We start from the raw sequence: 23,934 nt of genomic DNA, 5'->3' as shown, positions 1-23,934 counted from the left end.
TGGTCCGTATGTTGTTGTATGATTGGTTGGTTTGTGCATGACGTCGCCTTGGGATCCGTTTTAGGCGTGTGTGCTCTTCCGCCCGGGCACCCCGCCCTCCAGCCGACCTCTCCGTTCATTTGTTTGTGTTCCGTCGGGGGTCAGGTTCCTGAAGAAGGCTCCTCCCGAAACCAGCGTGGTCGAACCTTTTCTCCTGGCGCGGTTTGGTGTTTATTAGTTTCAGATAAGTATTGTATTTATTTGGCATTTTTTGTATGGTGACGTATGACTTTGTTGTGTGGTCCGGGGGGTCTGGCTGGCAGGGTTTGTTTGGGGGTCGCTCAGGTTTTCCGTGTTGAGTTTGATTTACTCACTTTAACTAATTGATTTGTTTGATTTAGTGGACACTGGTCCCTTTAATTTGCAGCACACTTAGGGTGCTCGATGATGGTGTGGGGGTGGAAGCTTACCGCCTTGACCCAGAAGTGAAGTGTCGGAGCTGTGCTCCTATCACTGATGGTTCACACTGAGAGCACCCTTCACTCTTTATCTACAACATATTTATTTAATTTTGGGTTGTAAGTCATTTTCTGGTGCCCTGAGTGTCCCCCTCACAAACCTTGATGTGACTAGGTTGCCTTTTTGTGTTATTTCTATTGTAGGACTTTTTGGCAAAATTTGGAGTGTATTGTTGTGCCATGTAATCCTATGGCATCTCTATGGCATGGTCTGCTTCCCGCAGAACCCTCAACAGGATACTTCTAAATCTCCCATCCACAAACATCCCATCAGTACAAACGTGTTTTCCACTCCATGCTTACCTTTCTAGGAGTAAAAACTTGGAACGATCTTACAGAAACGACTAGAACAGAACCTAACCACACCATATTTCGGAAGAGACTGAAAACTCATCTATTCGACATTTAATCTCCTGCATCCTCTCCTTCCCCCTAATTACACTTCCTCTCCCTCTTCCCCTACCCCCTCCTATCTACCCCTCTTCCCTACTCTCTCCCCCCTCTCCTCCCGCCCTTCTCCCTCCTCGCCCATCGCTCCTCTCTAAAAGTCGCCTTGAGCCTGCCTAGGTATGAGCGACGCAGAAATAGATTAAATTAGATAGTCCACTTTGATTATGTAAACCACACAGAAAATGCAATATACAAGTCCCATTCCCTATACAGTGGTGCCTCGCATAACGAACGCCTCGCACAGCGAACGCTGCGCACAACGAACTTCTTGTCTTGATTCGTACAACGGACTTCGTTTCACACAACGAAGTCGCCCGAGCTGCATCCTTCCGCGCAGTGTGCGTGACGCTACCGGCTACCCTCCTCCTCCTCCATCAACCAAATGGGAAGTTACATCATGAGGGGAGAGGAAGGAGGAAGGAAGCCGTTGGCAGCATACGCACTGTTAGAGCACCGTGGCTTGTGTTAAAGTTGTTTACAGACTTCAACAGCAGCGGGAGAAAGCAGTCGCCGGCCCTGTTTCACCGATCGAGGGGGGGCCCTGTTTCACCGATTGAGGGGGGGCCTTGTTTCGCCGATCGAGGGGGGCCCTGTTTCACCGATTGAGGGGGGGTGCCTGGTGTTGCCGATCACTGCGGGGGGGGGGGCGGGCTTTGGCAGAGGTGGGAGAAAGCAGTAAATGAGTGGAAGTTGGCAGGCCTGGGGATGGAAGGGCAGTCGAAATACGGTATGTTGGAGCAGGGGATGAGAGGGAGGGAGAGAAGGGGAAATATTGGACAAGGGCAGAAGGGATGCTAAATCATAGGGTGACAGGCAGAGAGAACAACAGGAAAAAGAGTGGAAGCAATCTTGAACCCTGAGGGTGAGGGAAGAGAGAGGTGGTGAGATGATTGATCATGGGGAGAGGGACAAAAGGGAATAGAGATGGGATAGGAAGATAGTGGAAGTAAAAGGACAGGGAGATGTATGTTTTTAGATGTATCTAAATAAAAATAATAACAAAAAATTTATCTTTTTTTATGTCATCTTAGCATATTTTATGCTACAGAACGAATTATTTTTTTTAACATGTATTGTTATGGGAAAACGCGTTTCACATAACGAACTTTTCACATAACAAACTTGCTCCTGGAACCAATTAAGTTCGTTGTGTGAGGCACCACTGTACCTATTTTTTCCAAGCAGAAGTTTTTCAATGAGTTTTTCAGTGAGGCACTTTTTACGCTCCTAATTAATTTTAAAGCCCTTGAACTCAAGTGATATGATTCTTACATGATGTGGTTGCTATTTCAGGTGTATTGGAAGACTTACAAGTCCCTCCACCTCTTCCTGCTAATAAGCCTATTGGAAACCAGTTCAGTATTCCAGGTGGAAAGAGCAGCAGGGATACCCGAACAGGAAATGTGGTAAGTTTGTTGCTTTATGTTTCTTAAGGTAAGAACCCTTCTGCAAAATCTTGAGATGTCTCAAAGGGGTCAAGTCTTCCACATTATAAATAACAGCCTTTTATATTATAAATGATTTTTTTTTCCCCCTTAAAACTTTTTTGTGGTTGTAAACTAATACTCTCTACTTGGGGGGAAAATGTTCTCTGTAATTGGGGCACTTTGTTTTTCAATGCAACGTTCCAACATACCCTCAAAAAAGTAAATATTCCTTTGTCTACCTTGGTGTCTGGACATTTTATTTTTCCATCATCTTGGTCCCAGTTTCTCTTTCTGCTTTTTCTCTATCTTTTACTAATTCTCTTTCATTTTTTTCTCCTCTCTTGCTCCATTTGAATGTATTAACTGGAATATGTTATCTGTGGGATATGTGCATCACAAATATTTTTTTATTGTAGTCAGTGGCATAGCCATGCAGCTGATTTGTGGGGAGGGGCTGGAGCCCAAAATGGGTGGATGGGCAACAAATTTTCTCTCCGCTTGAATGCAAAATATAAATAATTGAGCTGGCAACTGAAGAGCTCTTCCTCCAGTCTAGCAACCATAAGTCTCCAAACTTTGCAGCTAGTGGCAGTATCCTCAAGCTGCCAATTTTTTCATGCATACATGAGAGCCAAGCGGAAGGTGGGGATGGGGGTGGGAAGCCAGTGGTTCTGTAATACAGAACTAGCTACAGAACGTTGAAAGTTCTGGTCACTGGATCTAAGGAGGGGAAGGATGTGGTCATCAGCTGATAAGGCTTGGGGATTTCCACCATATGCATCAAGGGAGATGTTCATTTTGAAGAGGCCTAAGCTCAAAGTGGGATGCCCAGCCCCTTCTCATGGTTATGCCACTGTTTGTGTTCAGTACAAAATGAAGTACTTGCAGAGTTAATTTTTGGGGTTTCCAGTTCAGTTTTGGTATTCATATTTCTATTTCTAATTTGTGATCCATTGTTCTGTATTTGGTGAAGGTTTGTCCGTGTTTTGTGTGTGAAGAAGTCATAGTAACATAGTAGATGACGGCAGATAAAGACCCGAATGCTCCATCCAGTCTGCCCAACCTGATTCAATTTAAATTTTTAAATTTTTTTTCTTTTTCTTTTTTTCTTCTTAGCTATTTCTGGGCAAGAATCCAAAGCTCTACCCGGTACTGTGCTTGGGTTCCTACTGCCGAAATCTCTGTTAAAACCTACTCCAGCCCATCTACACCCTCCTAGCCATTGAAGGCCTCCCCAGCCCATCCTCCACCAAATGGCCATATACAGGCACAGACCGTGCAAGTCTGCTCAGTACTGGCCTTAGTTCAATTTTTAATATTATTTTCTGATTCTAGATCCTGTGTTCATCCCACGCTTCTTTGAACTCAGTCACAGTTTTACTCTCCACCACCTCTCTCGGGAGCGCATTCCAGGCATCCACCACCCTCTCCATAAAATAGAATTTCCTAACATTGCCTTTGAATCTACCACCCCTCAACCTCAAATTATGTCCTCTGGTTTTACCATTTTCCTTTCTCTGGAAAAGATTATGTTCTACGTTAATACCCTTCAAGTATTTGAACGTCTGAATCATATCTCCCCTGTCTCTCCTATCCTCTATGGTATACATATTCAGGGCTTCCAGTCTTTCCTCATAAGTCTTCTGGCGCAAGCCTCCTATCATTTTTGTCACCCTCCTCTGGACCGCTTCAAGTCTTCTTACGTTCTTCGCCAGATACAGTCTCTAAAACTGAACACAATACTCCAAATGGGGCCTTACCAATGTCCTGTACAGGGGCATCAACACCTTCTACTGGCTACGCCTCTCTTTATACAGCCCAGCATCCTTCTGGCAGCAGCCACTGCCTTGTCACACTGTTTTTTTGCCTTTAGATCTTCGGACACTATCACCCCAAGGTCCCTCCCCCCGTCCGTGCATATCAGCTTCTCTCCTCCAGCATATACGATTCCTTCCTATTATTAATCCCCAAATGCATTACTCTGCATTTCTTTGCATTGAATTTTAGTTGCCAAGCATTAGACCATTCCTCTAACTTTTGCAGATCCTTTTTCATATTTTCCACTCCCTCTTCAGTGTCTACTCTGTTACAAATCTTGGTATCATCTGCAAAAAGGCACACTTTTCCTTCTAACCCTTCAGCAATGTCACTCACAAACATATTGAACAGGATTGGCCCCAGCACCGAACCCTGAGGGACTTCACTACTCACCTTTCCTTCCTCCGAGCGCCTTCCATTAACCACCACCCTCTGGCGTCTGTCCGACAGCCAATTTCTAATCCAGTTCACCACTTTGGGTCCTAACTTCAGCCCTTCAATTTGGTTCAACAGCCTCCTATGAGGAACTGTATCAAAGGCTTTGCTGAAATCTAAGTAAATTACATCTAGCATATGTCCTCGATCCAGCTCTCTGGTCACCCAATCAAAAAATTCAATCAGGTTCGTTTGGCACGATTTACCTTTTGTAAAGCCATGTTGCCTCGGATCCTGTAATTTAAAGATGGGTGGGGAAATTGGGAGACAGATAGGTAGAAAAGGGGCCCCCTCCTTAACTTCTGTCCTGGGTCCCTTTAAAACTAAAACCAGCCCTGTTGGGTTATAGAGGGGTTTTGAAGGGGGAAAGGGAGAGAATTGTACACATTAGTTTAATGGGGTCTTATATAGTCGCTAGCATGAGTGAAACTTCAGAGGGCAGCATGATTTCAGTACTGAACCTGGCCTCTGCCATGTTCTTCTACTGTGACCTTTGGTTGTTCATCTGCTTCCCCATTTGATTTAATTTTGTAAGATTCCACTGGAAAGAAGAGATTGGTTTTGCATTTATTATTCTCAGTACAGAACTATTTTAGAAGGACAAGTATTGCTGTTTTCCTTGGGTCAAATTTATTTTTTTGGTGGGGAGGAAGACAATGTTGTTAAGTTACTAAAAAAAATACCATTTTTATTCAACTAACTTCAATAATTAATTATTGTATAGTGGAGAAGTTTAAGCTAAGCAATGTTCTCTGTTATCCATTCAATCCAACATTTGTATTTTTTCTAGCTTGCCTAATTAAAGTGTCTGGTGGGGTATTTTCTTCTCAAATTAAGCCCTTGGGTTGTATTAATGGACTACACAAATGTGATATCTAAACCATTTAAAAGTCACAAGTGCACTATAATAGTGTTTTATGGCTTGTAGGACTCCATTGGGTATCTTATTATGTTAAATAATGTTTTGTTTCCAGGTTCTCTGAGGAGCTGCTTCCAAACTTATCTCAGCTTTCATTTTCTAAATATCATAGCTGTTTATCAAATTTGAGATGCTCATGGAGCATATGGGTAGCAAGACGCCATGGTGCTTAGAAGCCAGAGTTGTGTCTCCACCCCCTTCTCAGCCATTTTCGGTGATTTTTTTTTTTTTGTTCTCCCTCTGCTCAACCTTAGCTTAGAAACTTCTCATTGCAAGGTCATTCTAACCACTGGAATTCTTTCCTCCAGAGCTTTGGTCAAGTTGTTTCTAGGTCTGATTTTGATGTTAGAAAGTCTATTTCGACATGTCCTCTGTCTTTTCAAGAGTGTTGAGCTGACCATAACAGAGTCTTTGAGTGTATGAAGAGGGCTCAGATTTACCAGTCCATGTTCCTTTGCCTGTCCCTAACTTCATACCCTGGTGGCCCCTATAGTATATAAATAATATATAATGGGCCCAGTACTCAGCAGTAGTGGTGACGACCATGTTTATTTAAGTGCCAGGATTCGAATTAATGCATGCACCACTACACACACAGGCAGCAATTTAGACACCCCTAGGCCACACAGTGGGACCCTCTGCTGGTAACAGAACCTGGGCACCTAGGTTCTGTTATAAAATACTAGCAATACCCGATAACTGCACATCTAGTATTTAAATGTCCAAAGCTGGTGTAAGTGCAGGTGCCTAAGTGCAGCAGGGACATACACAACTTACAATTCAGTTGCACTTATTAAGTGGGAGCTGTGCCTGTGTCCCACCCTGCTCTGCCTCTTGGTACTCCCTGCCCTTTGCATTTTCGTGCTAGAATAGCACAAGGACATAACATAACATAAGAGTTGCTGTACTGGGACAGACCAAAGGTCCATCAAGCCCAGTATCCTGTTTCCAACAGTGGCCAACGCAGGTCCCAAGTACCTAGCTAGATCCCGAGTAGTAAAACAGATTTTATGCTGCTTATCCTAGGAATAAACAATGGATTTCCCCAAGTCCATCTTAATAATGGCTTATGGAATTCTCTTTTAGGAAATTATCCAAACAATTTTTAAAGTCTGCTAAGCTAACTGCTTTAACCACATTCTCTAGCAATGAATTCCAGAGTTTAATTACAAGTTAGAGAATGACACGGGGACATATTTGTCAGAAACTCAATTTCCCCGTCCCCGTCCCTGCGAGTTTTCTCGCTGTCCCTGCCCCATTCCTGTAAGCTCTGCCTTAACTGCACAAGCCTTGAGCATTTATGATTTTAAAGTGCTTGAGGCTTGTGCAGATGAGGATGGAGCTTGCAGGAATGGGGCAGGGACAGAAAAAGAACTCATGGAGATGGGATGGGAAAATGAGTTCCCGTGGGGATGGGGAAAAATTTGCCCCCGTGTCATTCTCTATTACATTACATGCAGGCCAGGAAATTACTGCAGATGCCTGAGCGCATCTCGTAATAAGCCATTTTAAGTTGTAGTAAATGTGCACTAGTGCTTACTGCAGCTCCTAAAATAGCAAAATCAGTCTCTACCTACGTAATGTGACCTGTTTGAAATTGCTCTTATAGTCAGCAGTGCAGCATTGGTACTCATGTCATCTATTTAGCTTAGGCCTTCTGGCCTAATAGAACAGTAGGGACTTTAGATCATTTATTGTTTCATTGCCCATATATTATGAATTTTTGGATATCAATTTGGGACCAAATTAATAATTTATTAGATAACCCAGTGGCATTATCTTATGATACTGTGATATTTGGTATGGAAATGAGAGCAAAAAGTCAGATTTCTGCTAACAAAAAATAAATTACTACTAATAATGACTGGGGTTGCCATTCAGCAAATTACATATAATTGGAAGGATTGGAGGAGATTAAATTATAACTTTTGGTGGAATTCTTTATGCCATATCTATAAAATGGAAAGATTTATTGCTTTACAAAGGGGATACTTTAAGAAGTTTCAGGATGTGTGGAAACCATTAACAAAATATTGTAAGGATTAAGTAAAATTATTTCCCTTTTAATTATCAGTTCAGGATATAGGGAGGGGGGTATTTTTATTATTACATATATTATATAATAATGGAAGATATGGATGGGAGGAATGCGAAGAATTGCAAAGGGACTTGAACAAATTGGGGGAATGGGCGGCGAGATGGCAGATGAAGTTCAACGTTGAGAAATGTAAAGTATTGCATGTTGGAAACAGAAACCCGAGGTACAACTATACGATGGGAGGGATATTATTGAATGAGAGCAACCAAGAAAGGGACTTGGGGGTAATGGTGGACATGACAATGAAGCCGACGGCACAGTGCGCAACAGCCGCTAAGAAAGCAAATAGAATGCTAGGCATAATCAAGAAGGGTATTACAACAAGGACAAAAGAAGTTATCCTGCCATTGTATCGGGCGATGGTGCGCCCGCATCTGGAATACTGCATCCAATATTGGTCTCCGTACCTTAGGAAGGATATGGCGTTACTCGAGAGGGTTCAGAGGAGAGCGACACGCTTGATAAAAGGGATGGAAAACCTCTCATACGCTGAGAGATTGGAGAAACTGGGTCTCTTTTCCCTGGAGAAGAGGAGACTTAGAGGGGATATGATAGAGACTTATAAGATCATGAAGGGCATAGAGAGAGTAGAGAAGGACAGATTCTTCAAACTTTCGAAAAATAAAAGAACAAGAGGGCACTCGGAAAAATTGAAAGGGGACAGATTTAAAACGAATGCTAGGAAGTTCTTCTTTACCCAACGAGTGGTGGACACCTGGAATGCGCTTCCAGAGGGAGTAATAGGGCAGAGTACAGTACAGGGGTTTAAGAAAGGATTGGACAATTTCCTGCTGGAAAAGGGGATAGAGGGGTATAAATAGAGGATTACTGCACAGGTCCTGGACCTGTTGGGCCGCCGCGTGAGCGGACTGCTGGGCATGATGGACCTCAGGTCTGACCCAGCAGAGGCATTGCTTATGTTCTTATGTTCTTATGGGAAAGGGGAAGGGATAAAAATTTATATAATGTACCAATGATTGTTTATAAGTGATATATTTAATGTTACTATGAATGAATATATTTTACACTTAATGTAATTTTGAAAATGAATAAAGCATATTAAAAAAAAAAAGAATAACGCTAGAAAAAAAAAAAGAACAGTTGGGGAAATCCACTGCTTATTCCTAGGATAAGCAGCATAAAATCTGTTTTACTACTTAGGATCTGGGTTGGCTATACTGTTGGAAACAGGATACTGGGCTTGATGGACCTTCGGTCTGTCCCAGTATGACAATTATGTTTTATGAGTGTGGTTGTATAACTACAAAAAGGCAGTATACAAGTCTCAATCCATTTCCCATCTGAGAGCACATACACTTTTAGACAACTTCTGCAAGTGTTTGCTTTAATCTTTGCCAAAATGACTCTTCTTCTTTGAGACACTTCCATTTCTTCTTGTGCTGACAATTTTACTTCTTTTTAACACAATGCATGACAGTGGATGAATCGGGAAGTGAGTGGGTTGGTTGCCAAATACAAGAGGTTGTGCTATAATCTCAGCCAGTTCCTCCCACCCATTGGCATGAATGAAGAGCCAAACTATTTGCGTCAGACACATGGAATGCGTGCTGTTGCTAGAATTCAGCACAGAAACATGCCTAAGTTTCAAGTTTAATTCGTATTTGATAAAATCGCTTTTTTTTCAAGGATTACAAAGCAATGAACAATAAAAATTAAAATAGGGGAGACAAAACAGTTTAGGGGAACACAGATCTCATGCATATTCATTGGGAAAGTCCTGAAAACCCGACTGGATTGCGGCCCTCGAGGAGGGACTTAGACACCCCTGTCCTAGAGGGTCTGTTCAAAGGTGGCAGAAAATGACTAGACCCTGTTCCAAGGGCCAGTGCAAGGATATTTGGCACCATAGAAAGACTTTCAGCTCTGCTTCTCCTCCCCCAGTTAATTGAGTCCCAGCTGGGATATTTAAAAACTCATTTTTAAGATGGTATTTTCTGAGCCTTAGGATTCAGAGGTGGAGGAATATATGCACACAGGCCCCCTACATCTATAAAGCTGCGTGCCCAAATGTGCAACTAGTGTTGAAATTTGTGCCTCCAATTTATGCATAACTTAATTTAATAATTAGATGCTAATTGACTTAAATCAGTTGGCTATAATTGGTACTATTTTGGGACTAATTGATAGTTAAGCGTTTAATTGTACTTAGGGCACATGGAGGCAGGCCGACCGATTTGCCAACTATCTTCATGCAAATGGGGGCAATCGGAGGCACGCCCCCCAACCAACTGCATGGATCGCTAAAGCCCTGACAGTAGTGACAGAAGAAACAGCCTCCTGTCACTACTGTCAGGGTTCTGCTGGCTTTTTAAATTTTTTAAATATTTCGCGTGTATTACACACGCAAAATAACTGCTCAGTTAAAATAAAAAATAAAAAAGCCCCCCCCCCCGAAGTGCCTCCTCCCTCCCCAAACCCCTAAAAAAATGTTCCGTGTGCCGATTCCCAAACCCCCCCCCCCCCCCCACACACACACACACTGATGCCCTGCCAAACACAAGGCAGGAAGAATGCCATCGCAAATACCACCTGGCCGGGCCCAGCCCACCTCCCTCCCTGTAGTAGGCTGGCCAGGCCCAGCCCACCCCCTCCCCGTAACTTTAGAAACGGTGGGAGCAGGAGAGATGCCCAGTCCCTCCTGCTCCTCAGGCCTCCCGAGTCCCTTGGTCTTCTTGAGCAGGAAGAAGGGCAAAAGTTCTCTTGCTCCTGCTGCTCCACCGCAGTACTGACCTTAGGCCACACCCCGATGCTTGGGAAAGGCCTGGGCCCAGCCAATCAGGGACTTCCTTAGGGAGGAGTCTAAGGAAATCCCTGATTGGCCATAAACAAACAGTATACTAGAAGTTGTGTGCTTAAATTTCCAGAGTGCACAATTGCAAGGGGAAGTGCCCTGGGAGGGGTTTGGGTGGGTGATAATCTGCATATTGCCAAACCACATGCCGACATACATGTATAGTACTCTGCATCAGGGCTGGGTTTCAATCGACTTTCACCATGACTTCTTACTTAAATTCATTCTCACCAAATGGCGCCATTTTGTGAGAATTAATTTAAGTAAGAAGCCATGGTGAAAGTCGATTGAAACCCAGCCCTGACGCAGAGTGTGAAACATGCATGTCGGCATGGGGTTTGGCAATATGCAGATTATCAGCATTTAAGATAAGTTACGTAAAAAAAATTCTTTAGAGTTTTTGCACTTTATATACTTATATTTATTTATATACATATATTTATTTGTGAAAAAAATCAATAAGTTATTGGTATGCTGGAGAACCGGTGAGGAAGCTTGCGGCCTCTTGAAAAGTTTGTCGGGTAATTATTCCCGTTAAGTAAGCCACTTCTGAGGTCTCCTTGGGTCTATATAATATATGTGAAAGTATTAGCAACTTGATATACACAACTATGATCAAGATGTCTAAGATGATTGACTGGCGATTTTGATTTTATATGATTTATACTTGATTGTTGCCAGTCTAATTTATTTATTTGACCCCGGTGGAAATGATTTACACTTCTCCCTCGGTATTCCCGCGGGGGTTGGATGCAGAGCTGGACTGTGAAGTGTGAAAAATCACGAATAAGTTTTCAAATTGCTCTGACCCATCCCTGCCTCATTCCGGATCTTCCCACCTCCCTCCCGGCATTCTAGACCTTACCTGGTGGTCTAGCGGGCTTTCTGAGCAGGAGCGATCTTCCTACACTCCTGCCCCGTGCAGATCACTCATAGCAAATGGCTGCCGTGAGTTCCCGTAGTCTCTCGAGGGGGAGGTTGATCCTTGTTCTGTATTTGTGATTTATAAAATGACAGTTGTACAGAATATTGTTTATTTTTATGATTTAATAAAATGATTTCAATATAAAATCTTAACTATTAAAAGCTTGTGTGGGAGGAATCAGACAGAGTTTGTGAGATGGGGCAGAGATGGGAACAAACTTTGTCTCCATGTCATTCTCTAGGTGCCACTTTCACTAATATAAATATCATAAAATATGTTAAATTTTACAATCATCCAAAAACTTTATCAAAATATATTCTAAAAGTAAAACAAATCCTGAAAAAAATGGGTTAATCAAATTATTACAAAAGAGAATGGAACTGGAATCCCACAAACTTGCAATGAGAAACAGAAAGTGGGGCAAGTCTGGAATGGAGCACATCGATTCCCCAGATCAAAACCACTTGATGAAATAGTTAAGATAAAGTGGTAGTATATACCTGTATCCCATGCATGTTACTCCTCCACAGGGAGCACAATAGAACATATATGCTTATTCTCAACAGTGCCTTTCCCATATTCTTGTAGGAATCTGAGCACTCGGCAAATGCAAAAGAATCTTGGGCACAGCCGACATCATCCTCAAGGTGAGTCGATATCTCTGACTGCCCAAGCAGTCTCTTGAGTGCTTGAAATTGCACATAAACAGGGGCTGCCCTGGTGGCTCAGTAGGTGGTCAGTGCTTTGTTCTGTTTTGCAGAAGGGTCCCCCAGTTAAGTTCCAGCTCTGGTCCAGTTTGAATGAGGATTATAGAAGAGCAGGAGAAAACTTAACAGCTTAAAAGAATAAGAATTAGATGTGAGCTTGAACTTCACATAGAAAGTCTGAAAAAAATAGCAAGTAAACTGTTCCAAAAATAAATGAATTAAAATATGATAGAAAACTTTAATTTTCAGCTCTCATGCTACTTTCTGATAGTAGGGAGGTCATTCTAGAAGCCTGGTGTGGCATTTGCATATGAAGATTGTATAAATGCATTCATGGTGATTTCAGAATGCCTCAATTTACATGTGTCAGTGTCCCAGGATGCACAGATTTAAAGGGGGCCTTGTGTGGGCAGTAACAAAAAAGCATACGTGTAGTTCTCATGTCATAGTGGGACTAGGCAATATTTTAAAAATTTTCCTATAAGCTTGTGTACCTTCTCTGAGGCACAATACTGTCAAATTAGGGAATGGAGGGAAAACACAAAAATACAATTGATGAAAAAACCGCTAAGCACCAAAACAATGTTAACCGGTGAAAGAAAAAGCCTCAGACAATAGGAAAGGTATACCCACCCAAGCATCATAGGCAGTAAAACTTTCGGTGATGTTACCTTCTCTGAGGCATACACAGTTTTTAACAAAGCACTCATCTGGGCTAGAGTTGAAACAAGCTACTGAAAAAGCAACTGTGCTTATTTCATTGGCAATTTTTATTATTTTTAGAATACATAAATTTCCCTTTTGATAAAATTGCCTTCAATAAGGGCCTTAATAATCGTCAGCATTTATACACATACTAGTATTTTAGCCCGTTACATTAACGGGTGCTAGAATATATGTCTGTCTGTCTGTCTTTATTTCCGTCTCTCTCTCTCTGTCCTGCTGTCTTTCTTTCTGTCTGTCTCTGTCCCTGGCCCCCTTTGTCTGTCTGTCTTTCTGTGTCTCTCGCTGTCCCTGTGTCTTTCTTCTTTTCTTTCTGTCTCCCTTCCTCCCGCTGGCAGTAGAATATATGTCTGTGTTTCTTTCTGTTTCTCTCCATACTCTCATTCATCTTGTCTTCATACAAATGGCTCACCACTTTCAGAATACCCCTCCCTCTCTCCACTGGTCAGGCTATATCTCCCTGTCCCTTTCTCTTCATCCCCTAGCATCTTCTTATCCCAGCTCTCTGCCCTCCCATGGATTCTTCTTTCCTCCATTTTCTGTTGTTCTTCTTCCTTCCCCCCTTGATACTGAACAATAAAATGGAGGGAAAAAAAGAGATGCTGCATCTCTCTCCCCTTTCCACCCCCAGACCTAACATTTCTCCCTCCCTTCCATCCCTAGGTCCAACTTCCCTCCCCCAGGTCCACCATCTCTCCCCAATAGTCCTCCTTTCAAGTATCTCTTTCCCCAGATCTAGCTTCTCTCCCTTCAGACCATTACCTACCATCTCTCTCTCTCCTCTGTGCCTGGCCCCATAAGCTGTCCCCCATGCCCTGTCTGGCACTTCTTTTAATACTCTCTCCCTTTGTACTTTATAAAAATAAAAAAAAAGTTAGTCCAGGGAATTTCCTCGGCCCAGCATGTTCTCCCTCTTCTCTCCATTCCATTCCGATATTGCCTTCACCTTCTGTCTCGCTGAAAAATCCGCTAGCCTCAGCTGTGATTCAGGAACGTTGGCCGTGGCTCCCCTTCCTGCTTTCAATCTGCCGCGGTTCTCCCCCCTCCCCCCGGCGGAATGTTTCTGAATCGCTGCCGAGGGTGGTGGATTTTTCAGCAAAACAGAAGGCGAGGGCGACATCAGACCGGTCCCTTTCTCCCTATCTCCTTCCCTACTTCCCTGTGCAGCAGACGCAGCATTCCCTCTCCCTCCATTAGTCGCGAGAGAAGCCTGCACGAACCTAACAGCCCGAGCCTCCAGCAGTCTAACTTCCCGGCGGCTCCTCTGACAATCGCCGCCTTCTGCGACGCAGGAGCGGCTCGTGAGAGGAGCCGCTGCAGCGTGTCTGAAGTTGAAAAAAAGTTCGGCCCATCTCCGTGCTCGGCCGCGGCGGCCGACATCCGTCTTGACTTTTTTTTTTTTTTTAGTTGAAAGACGCGGCGATGGCTCCTCTCATGATCCTCACCTGCGTCGGAAGTCCGACGCAGGCGGGGATCGTGAGAGTAGCCACCGCCGCGTCTTTCAAAGAACCGTAAGCTGCGCATGCGCACTTCCTATGTGTCGCTACAGCTCACGGAAAACCGGCACACACATAGGAAGTGCACATGCGCGGCTTACCATTTTATTATATTAGATACAGTAGAAGCTGCTGAGCGATGCCAGTCTTTTCAGAATGTGTCTTCCATTCAGCAGACTCTTTGAGAGGAACTCCTAATTCCTATTAGAACTAGCAGCTTCAGTATATAACTTTAATTTCATCACAGTGGTTTGTGTAGGCATCATTTTTAAAAATGTGTATGCCCTATTTTAAAATTGCTTTCCAGCTCTGTGGGAGGGAAATCTATCCCAGCTCGACCCCCTGTGCAAAGAGGTGCTCCAGGAAGGCCCCCTCCTCCAAAAACGTCCAGCACCACCAACTCTTCACAGAAGGGTTCCTATCACCGCTCCTCTTCAGATGTGGGGCTTCCCTCAAACCACAACACATCTGGAATGAAGAGGTCAAAGAGTCAACTTCTAAGGCGAAAAGAGCCTAAACTACCTCCTCGACCAAGACCAGGGCACCTACTCTACAATAAATATATGGTGAGTAGTTCTTCTGATGTTGGCAAGACATTTCTTCCTCACAAAATGTGGTCATCAGCTATGAATTTCAGTTGCCTAATGCTGTTATCAAGAGCTTTAAATTTTAACCTTTGGAAGTTGAAAACAGGTTTTCTTATCCAGTTTGAGGAAAAAAAAGTTATGTTTTGACTGTATTTCATTACATAGAAACTTAGAAACATGATGGCAGATAAAGGCCAAATGGCCCATCCAGTCTGCTCATCCGCCGTAACCATTATCTCTTCCTCTAAGATCCCACATGCCTAAGGTGACCATACGTCCCATTCTGAACAGGACAGTCCCGTTTTCGGATCCCCTGTCCCATTGTCCCCACACACAGCTTCGGGACGCCAAAATGTCCCGTTTTCAGGGACAGCGTCCCGAAGCTGTGCGCAGGGACAACGGGATAGGCGATCGCTTCCTGTCCCTCCCCTGCCGCACCAAAAATTTTTTTTTAAAAAACCCCTCCCTCCAGGCCCGATTTAAACTTCTCCCCTGGTCCACTGCCGCTGCTCAACTGCTGCCACTACTCGCACCCGGAAGCCTTCTTCCCGACATCAATTCTGACGTCAAAGAGGACATTCCGGGCCAGCCAATCGCTGCCTGGCTGGCCCAGAACGTTCTCTCCGATGTTAGAATTGACGTCGGAAAGAAGGCTTCTGGGTGCGAGTAGTGACAGCAGTTGAGCAGCGGCGGTGGACCGGGGAGGAAGTTTAAATTGGGTCTGGAGGAAGGCTTTTGTTTTCCAGGGGGGGGGGAAGGAGGTAGGCAGGCAGGCTGGCTGGCTGGCTGGCTCTGGGGGAGGGAGATAGGTAGGCAAGCTTTGGGGGAGGCAGGCAGGCAGGCTCTGGGGGAGGTAGGCAGGCAGGCTGGCTGGTTGTCTCTGGGGGAGGTAGGCAGGCAGACTGACTGACTTTGGGGGAGACAGACAGACTGGCTTTGAGGGAGGTAGGCCGTCAGGCTTTTTGGGGAGGGGGTGGGACAAAGGCTAGAAGGCAGTGAGGAGAGATAGGAAGGAGGAATGAAGGAAGGATGGAGGAAGGAGAGAAAGAGGCAGAGAAGGGGGGTAGGGTTGTAAGTAAAAGAAAGACTAGAGAGATTAAGGCCTGGACCAAAGGGGAAAGACAGGAGGCAGAAGCAGGACTTTGGGAGGTGCAGACAGAGGGGGAGAGCCCCTGCGGAAGAGCAGAGATAGGCAAGATCATAACAGAGGAGGGAGAGAGGGAGACCTGGTACAAAGGAGAACTGACACTAAGGACATGGAAGGCAATGGGGACACTAAGGACATAGGAAGGAAGGAGGGAGGGAATATAAAGGGACAATTGTTGGGCCCGAGTACAGAAAGAAATGAAAGATAGGATGCAGTCAGAAGGAAACGCAACCAGAGACTCATGAAATCACCAGACAGCAAAGGTAGGAAAAATGATTTTATTTTCAATTTAGTGATAAAAATGTGTCAGTTTTGAGAATTTATATCTGCTGTCTATATTTTGCACTATATTTGTCTATTTTTCTATAGTTACTGAGGTGACATCGTTGAAAACCCCCCAAATATAAATGATAATTAACATTTTCTCTGAGTATAGGGTGCTTTGTGGTTTTTTTTAATTTTATGGTTACCATTATGAAATAATAAGATATTGTGTGTACATGAAAAATGAATGGAATAAATTGGGGGCGGGGCTAGGGCGGGATTGGGGGCGGGGCTAGGGCGGGATTGGGGGTGGGGCTAGGGCGGGATTGGGGGTGGGACTAGGGCGGGATTGGGGGCGGGACTCAATATTAATAGATGTCCCATTTTGATGAAAAAAAATAAACGGTCACGTTACACATGCCTGTCCCATTCTTTCTTGAATTCAGACATAATCTGTCTCCACCACCTCTTCAGAAGACTAGTCACGCATCTACCACCCTTTCTGTAAAAAAAAGTATTTCCTTAGATTACTCCTGAGCCTATCACCTCTTAACTTCATCCTATGCCCTCTCATTCCAGAGCTTCCTTTCAAATGAAAGAGACTCAACTCATGCACCACATAGGTATTTAAACATCTTTATCATATCTCTCCTCTCCCACCTTTCCTCCAAAGTATTCATATTGAGATCTTTAATTCTGCCTCCATACACCTTATGTACATAGCATAGGAAGCGGTATATCAAGTTTTTAATGGTAAAATCTTTTTGGAAGAGAGAAGATGGTCTAATGCAGTGGTCTCAAACTCAAACCCTTTGCAGGGCCACATTTTGGATTTGTAGGTATTGGAGGACAGCAAAAAAAATAGTTAATGTCTTATTAAAGAAATGACAATTTTGCATGAGGTAAAACTCTTTATAGTTTATAAATCTCCCCCCTTTCCCCCAAAGGCCTCCATGTTCCCCCCTTCTTTGCAGTGTCCTCCAACTTCCCCCCTGGCCTCCCGGTCTTAGTTTCAGCTAATTACCGCAGCCTGCAGAGAGGATCACCGGTGCTGTAGCATTCCTTGCAGGCTGCCATCAGCCTCTGCAGCATGTTCCCTCTGCCGTGGCCTCACCCCTCCTCTGATGTCAGGGGCAGGATCACGGCAGAGGCTACAGCACCGGCAGTCCTCTCTGCAGGCTGCAGTAATTATCTGAAAGTAAGAGCAGGAGGCCAGAGGTGAATCCAGAGGACGCTGCAAAGAGTGGGTAGCACTAGTACAAACAGCACTAGTACAGACCGCAGGCCGCAAAATAGAACCTGGCGGGCCACAAGTTTGAGACCACTGGTCTAATGGTTAGAGTAACAGCCTGCAGACCAGGGAAGCGAGAGGTCAAATCTTGCTTCTCCTGTTGACATGCCTTGTGGTCTTGGGCAAATCATTGTCTCCCATTATTTCAGGTACCTATTTAGATGGTAATTTTTGGGGCAGCAAGGAGGACTGGAAAGGCATTCTAGAAATACTGAGATTTAAATTCTATCCCTGATCTTCAAGGCCTTAGATAACAATTGCTTACAATCTAGAGTACCAAGAAGAGACTCCTACAAGCTGGACTTCTTGAGGTTCGTAGAAAGGCCATGACTTCTATAGGGCTCGTTCTTGCTAACTGTAACTTAATAATGCTATAGCCTGCCTTAAAGCCAAAAAAATTAGATGAAAGTAGACTATAAATGCCAATTTGCTACGAGTATGCCACATATAGCTTTGTCCTTGTATTTGATTCCTTGGGATAGAGTGTTAAAAATTTTTAAGATTTATGTAATGGGTGTATTTTTTTAATATGTCTTTTTGATTAGATGAATTTGTTATTCTGGGAGGGGCCTTAAGTGCCTGGGTCAATCAGCGCCTTAGGCCCCTCCACGGTGCATCCCAGGGTGCACCAGGAGAAGGGGAAGGCCTGCCATTTTGAAGAAGTGGGTCTGCATCCACCGGTGGGAGGAACTGGACATCCCTCTTGCTGGGAGTGTCGGGTTGGGTCTGTCGGGGACCAGTGGCAGGAAAGAGTGTGCATCCCTGGGAGAGTCGGGGGAGGGGGGCTGTCAAAGGCCAGCGGCAGGAGGGAGTAGTAGGCATCCCTCCTACTGATCTTGGGTCAGTGTTTTGGGGGGTGTTGGCAGGAAGGGGGGACTCTTATTTCTGCTGCTGTCCCTGCCAGTTAATCAGCTGAGACTGCAGGACTGGTGGAGACCTGTGGCTCAGTTGATTGGGATAGGGAGAGCAGCTATTATGCTGAGAATCGCCCATAAAAGTCTCTCCCACTATGGGCACTACATCGATTCACTGCTCCTTGGTTCTCAGCCTCCTGCTCCACTTTGGACTGTGTTGTTTTCTCAAAAGAAAACAGTTTGCTTTGCAGTCTTAATAACACATTTTGTAGTGTAACAAAACACTCTTTTGTTTTAATTTTTGGAAAGGCCTCCCTTTCTATAGTTACTTTCACTGCAATCTGCCCATGCTGCTTCACTATATATTATTTCAGTGCAAACAAAAATACTTCTCAGATACCCATGTCCTTACCCTCCTTGTAGAGTTCACCTCCTTCTTCAGTCCAGTCAATCTCTGGCATGGGTTTAGAGGTCTTTCCTGGGGAGCACCAGGCTAAGACTCCTCCTCCCAGGGCCCTTATCTACTGCATTGTGAGCCCAGAAAAGTGTGCTGCTGCTTTGCCCCACCCCCTTGCCCTTCAGTCTTTCTTCCTATAGGCTGGAGGCTATCACGGCTCTGCAATCCATGGAGTGGAAGGAGACGTACATAGATGGATCAGAAATTGGTTGGCGGGTAGGAAACAGAGGGTAGGAGTGAAGAGCCACTACTCGGACTGGAGAAGGGTCACGAGTGGTGTTCCGCAGGGCTCGGTGCTCGTGATCTAGAAACAGGGACGAAGTGCGAGATAATAAAATTCACAGACGACACCAAACTATTTAGTGGAGCTCGGACTAAAGAGGACTGCGAAGAATTACAAAGGGACTTGAACAAACTGGGGGAATGGGCAACGAGATGGCAGATGAAGTTCAATGTTGAGAAATGTAAAGTACTACATGTGGGAAGCAGAAACCCGAGGTACAGCTATATGATGAGAGGGATGTTATTGAAAGAGAGTACCCAAAAAAGGGACTTGGGGGTAATGGTGGACATGACAATGAAGCCGACGGCACTGTGTGCAGCGGCCGCTAAGAGAGCAAATAGAATGCTAGGTATAATCAAGAAGGGTATTACAATCAGAACGAAAGAAGTTATCCTGCCGTTGTATCGGTCGATGGTGCGCCCGCATCTGGAGTACTGCATCCAATATTGGTTGCCGTACCTTAAGAAGGATATGGCGATACTCGAGAGGATTCAGAGGAGAGCGACACATCTGATAAAAGGTATGTAAAACCTTTCATATGCTGAGAGATTGGAGAAACTGGGACTCTTTTCCCTGGAGAAGAGGAGACTTAGAGGGGATATGATAGAGACTTACAAGATCATGAAGGGCATAGAGAGAGTGGAGAGGGACAAATTCTTCAAACTTTCGAAAAATAAAAGAACAACAGGGCATTTGGAAAAGTTGAAAGGGGACAGATTCAAAACGAATGCTAGGAAGTTTTTCTTTACCCAGCGTGTGGTGGACTCCTGGAATTTGCTTCCAGAGGGTGTAATAGAGCAGAGTACGGTACTGGGGTTCAAGAAAGGATTGGACAATTTCCTGTTGGAAAAGGGGATAGAGGGGTATAGATAGAGGATTACTGCACAAGTCCTGGACCTGTTGGGCCGCCGTGTGAGCGGACTGCTGGGGACGATGGACCTCGGGTCTGACCATGCGGAGGCATTGCTTATGTTCAATCCCCTTCCTTCCATGAAATGCCTTCCTAAGATTTCTCTCTCACTCAGGAATTTACTTTTACTCTGTGGGACCCCTGTGCTTTCCCTATACTGAGAGGGTAGCAGGTCTTCATGATCACAACAGGTAACAAGTTTTGAAAATTATTAAGAAATTTTCTCTTGGGTAGGGTTACCATATAGCTCTAGAAAAAAGAGGATGGATTGAGACCAATGGAAGTAAAACCCGGATGTCTCACTCCACCCTCCTCTTTCTGAAGCCATATGGTAGCCCCACTCTTGGGAGACAATGCCTGTCATTTCTGTGTACTTTTCTATGATTTTTAGCCAGATGTTCATTCAGAATTTCCCCTTTTGCAGATGTGTTAATCAGAACATAGTCATATCCGGGATCAAGGTGTTGTATTTGTGCCTGATTACAGGTTCCCTTATTTTGTAACCATTTTTGCTGGGAACGTTTATTTTGTTTATTGATTGATTTCACCCAAAAATGTTTATCTCACATTTATATTTATGCTTACAGTATTTTTAAGCTTTCTATACTTCCAGCTGTTTCGTAACTTGTATTTCCTATCTCACACTACTAATGTGGATCATTTTGACTTCTGTGCTGTTTTACTTACTCTGCAACCCTAAAAGAACAGACCTCTCAATGCAACTCATAATCCTCTTTAATCTTCCGGTTCTTGCTTAGAATATAGCATTCACAATAAACCATTGAGTTTCTGTCTGCCCATTGGAAGCTGTTTTGTAAACCATCTCCCTTGTTTTCTATTCCAGGTGCCTGTGCCTCACGCAATTGCACTAAGAGAAGTTGATTCAAAAAACCCCGGAGACCTCTCATTCAAGGTAAAACCATTTTTACACGTGTCATCAGCAAAGGACTTTTCTCTTAATTCACTTTATAGCAAATACTTAATGCTTGGTAGTTTAATAATTAAGTTAGATTGCTTAATTATGCCATTTGACTCACGCTACCCTCAGTAAAACATTTGTGCCTTTGCAGCGTGGAGATGTTCTGGTGCTGCTGGAGCGAACAAGCAGTAATTATTTTCAGTGTCAGAAGGGAGAAGAAACTGGAGAGGTTCATCTATCAAAAATAAAGATAATCACGGACCTGGAGGATGGGCGTGTTGGAAACGGACACAGAGTACGAACTTGGTGATGATGTGACATAGAGCAGAGAAGGGTTACCAGGGTCTATGCTGCGACCCTGGCTTGTGAGTCTTTAGGACATAAATATATGTACTCCAGTGAAGTACAAAGAATGCACTAGAAATAAGCATTTTTTTGTTGAGGGAGGTGTGGGGGGGAGTTCCAAACAAGGGATCAGAATAGGATTCTCAAGGGTAGACCCAGGAATAACTTAAAGAAGTATTTTCACTAGAAAAGGGTAATGGAAGCAGAAGTCATATCAGAATTCAAGAAGGTATGGATTAAGCACAGAAGATTGTGACTTTGGTGTTCATGTAGAAGGTCCCCACTACAATCCTGTGTAGATTTTCTGTTCCCCAACTCAACCAGGGCTCGAAATACTGCATGATCAGATTAAAAAGACATAGCTTCAACATTTTATGAGACAATAATAACATCGGCATTAGCAGAGAAAGTGTACCTTGAGTGGTAACTTCTGTGTACTTTTTTTTTTGTAGGAGATCAATAACATTCACAGGGATGATAACGCTCCTCGTGCTCTTGTGCTGCATGACTTCCCAGCTGGTGAGTGTTCCTTGAGACTATACACAAGGCTGATTTTGGTTTTAGGGGCTTTTTACTAAATTGTGATAAGCAGTTACTGCACAAGTACAGTGGATTTACCCAAGCCATCTCAATAATGGCCTTCTCTTTTAGCCAATTATCCAAACCTTTTTTAAACCCCGCTAAGCTAACAGATTTCACCACATTCTCTGGCAACAAATTCCAGAGTTTAATGACACGTTATGTGAAGAAATATTTTCTCTGGTTTGTTTTAAATCTACTACTTAGTAGCTTCATCACATGTCCCCTAGTCCTAGTCTTTTGGAAAGAGTGAAGCGATTCACATCTACTCTTTCCACTCCTCTCATTATTTTATAGAGCTCTATCATATCACCCCTGAGCTGTCTGTTCTCCAAGCTGAATAGCCCTAGCTTCTTTAGCCTCTCATAGGGAAGTCGTCCCATCCCTTTTATCATTTTTGTCGCCCTTCTCTGTACCTTTTCTAATTCCGCTACATCTTTTTTGAGATACAGCAACCAGAACTGCACACAGTATTCAAGTTGCAGCCATACCATAGAGCGATACAAGGGCATTGCAACATTTTCATCTTTGTTTTCCATTTCTTTCCTGATAATTCCTAATATTCTATTTGCTTTCTTAGCCGTCACTGCACATTGAACTGAGGGTTTCAGCGTATCCTCAACAATGACATCTAGATCCTTTTCCTAGGCAGCGACTCCTAACATATAACCCAGCATCATGTAGCTATAGTTCGGATTCCTCTTTCCCACATACATCACTTTGCACTTGCTCACATTAAACGTCATCTGCCATTTTGATTCCCAGTCTCCCAAGGTCCTCTTGCAATTTTTCACAATCCTCTTGCAATTTAACAACTTTAAACAACTTTGTGTCATCGGCAAATTTAATTATCTCACTAGTTATTCCCATCTCTAGATCATTGATAAATATCTTATAAATATGTAAAAAAAAACAGCAGTCCTAGCACAGAACCATGGGAACATCACTATTTACCCTTCTCCATTGAGAATATTGCAATGAATAAATAGTAGGATTTTTCTTCTTCTTTTCTTCTTTTCAATATCTTCTTTGTGACACACATAGAGGGGGAGTAGTGAAAATAATTTTTACATAATATGCTATAATATGATATACAATATGTAATATATGATTGAAAAGTAATAGAAGGGTGGGGGAGTGAGAGGGGATAAAAATATATTTAGAAAATGATGTAATAGATATAAAAGTGATATTGTGTATTCATCAATTGTATTTTAATATTTTGTACACTTTATGTAAAATTTGAAAATAAAAAATAATAAGAAAAAAAAAAAGAGAATATTGACCATTTAAACCCACTCTTTGTTTTCTGTGTCTTTCAACCAGTTCTCAATCCACACTAGAATATTACCTCCTATCCCATGACTTTCTAATTTCCTCAGAAGCCTTTCATGAGGTACTTTGTCAATTGCCTTTTGAAAATCCAAATACACAATATCAACTGGTTCACCTTTATCCACATGTTCATTCACCGCTTCAAAGAAATGCAGTAGATTGGTGAGGCAAGATTTCCCTTGACTAAAACCATGTTGGTTTCCTCTCATGCTTATGTCATTTTGTTCTTTATAATAGTCTCTACCATTTTGCCCGGCAGTAACTTACCACCGTGGCATGAGAAAGTGAGCTAGTTCTCATGTTAACTGCATGTTATGTTGGGGGGGGGGGTGAGAACTGGTCAGCACGTAACATCTGCACTAATTGCAAATAGTCTTAATATATGATTTTAAAAAACATTTTAGTGTGGTAACCACTAAGGACACACTGGGTGGGTACTCTCCCAACAGTGGCCTCACAGCCATTGTACTTACTGTGTATTAATATTTGCTCTTAAAGTGCAGTACGTGCAAAGACTTACCACACTTTAGTAAAAGGGTCCCTTAATGATGTAACTGACAAAGGTATTGTTACTTACTTTTTGGTTTTATGTAAAGTGATCATTGGACTGCATTTTTTATTGGCTAGCTCTCAGGAGCTGACACTCCTCAAGTCAT

The 23,934-nt window shown here is 43.4% G+C and overlaps 1 protein-coding gene across 2 annotated transcripts in view; it reads left to right on the top strand.

Moving 5' to 3' along the window:
• The window catches only part of SH3D19 (SH3 domain containing 19), a 245,957-nt gene that overhangs the window by 162,506 nt on the left and 59,517 nt on the right, over positions 1 to 23,934 (top strand). For both annotated transcript variants that reach the window (XM_033940651.1, XM_033940641.1), the window contains exons 9-14: positions 2,241 to 2,353; positions 11,970 to 12,028; positions 14,615 to 14,873; positions 20,945 to 21,013; positions 21,171 to 21,314; positions 21,817 to 21,883. In XM_033940651.1, the coding sequence (XP_033796542.1) occupies positions 2,241 to 2,353; positions 11,970 to 12,028; positions 14,615 to 14,873; positions 20,945 to 21,013; positions 21,171 to 21,314; positions 21,817 to 21,883 (711 nt within the window). The remainder of the gene's footprint in view (positions 1 to 2,240; positions 2,354 to 11,969; positions 12,029 to 14,614; positions 14,874 to 20,944; positions 21,014 to 21,170; positions 21,315 to 21,816; positions 21,884 to 23,934) is intronic.

Source organism: Geotrypetes seraphini, chromosome 1 (assembly GCF_902459505.1).
Source record: "Geotrypetes seraphini chromosome 1, aGeoSer1.1, whole genome shotgun sequence".
NCBI lineage: Eukaryota > Metazoa > Chordata > Amphibia > Gymnophiona > Dermophiidae > Geotrypetes > Geotrypetes seraphini.
The sequence above is the reverse complement of the archived record's forward strand: the minus strand, read 5'-3'. Positions and strand labels throughout refer to the sequence as shown.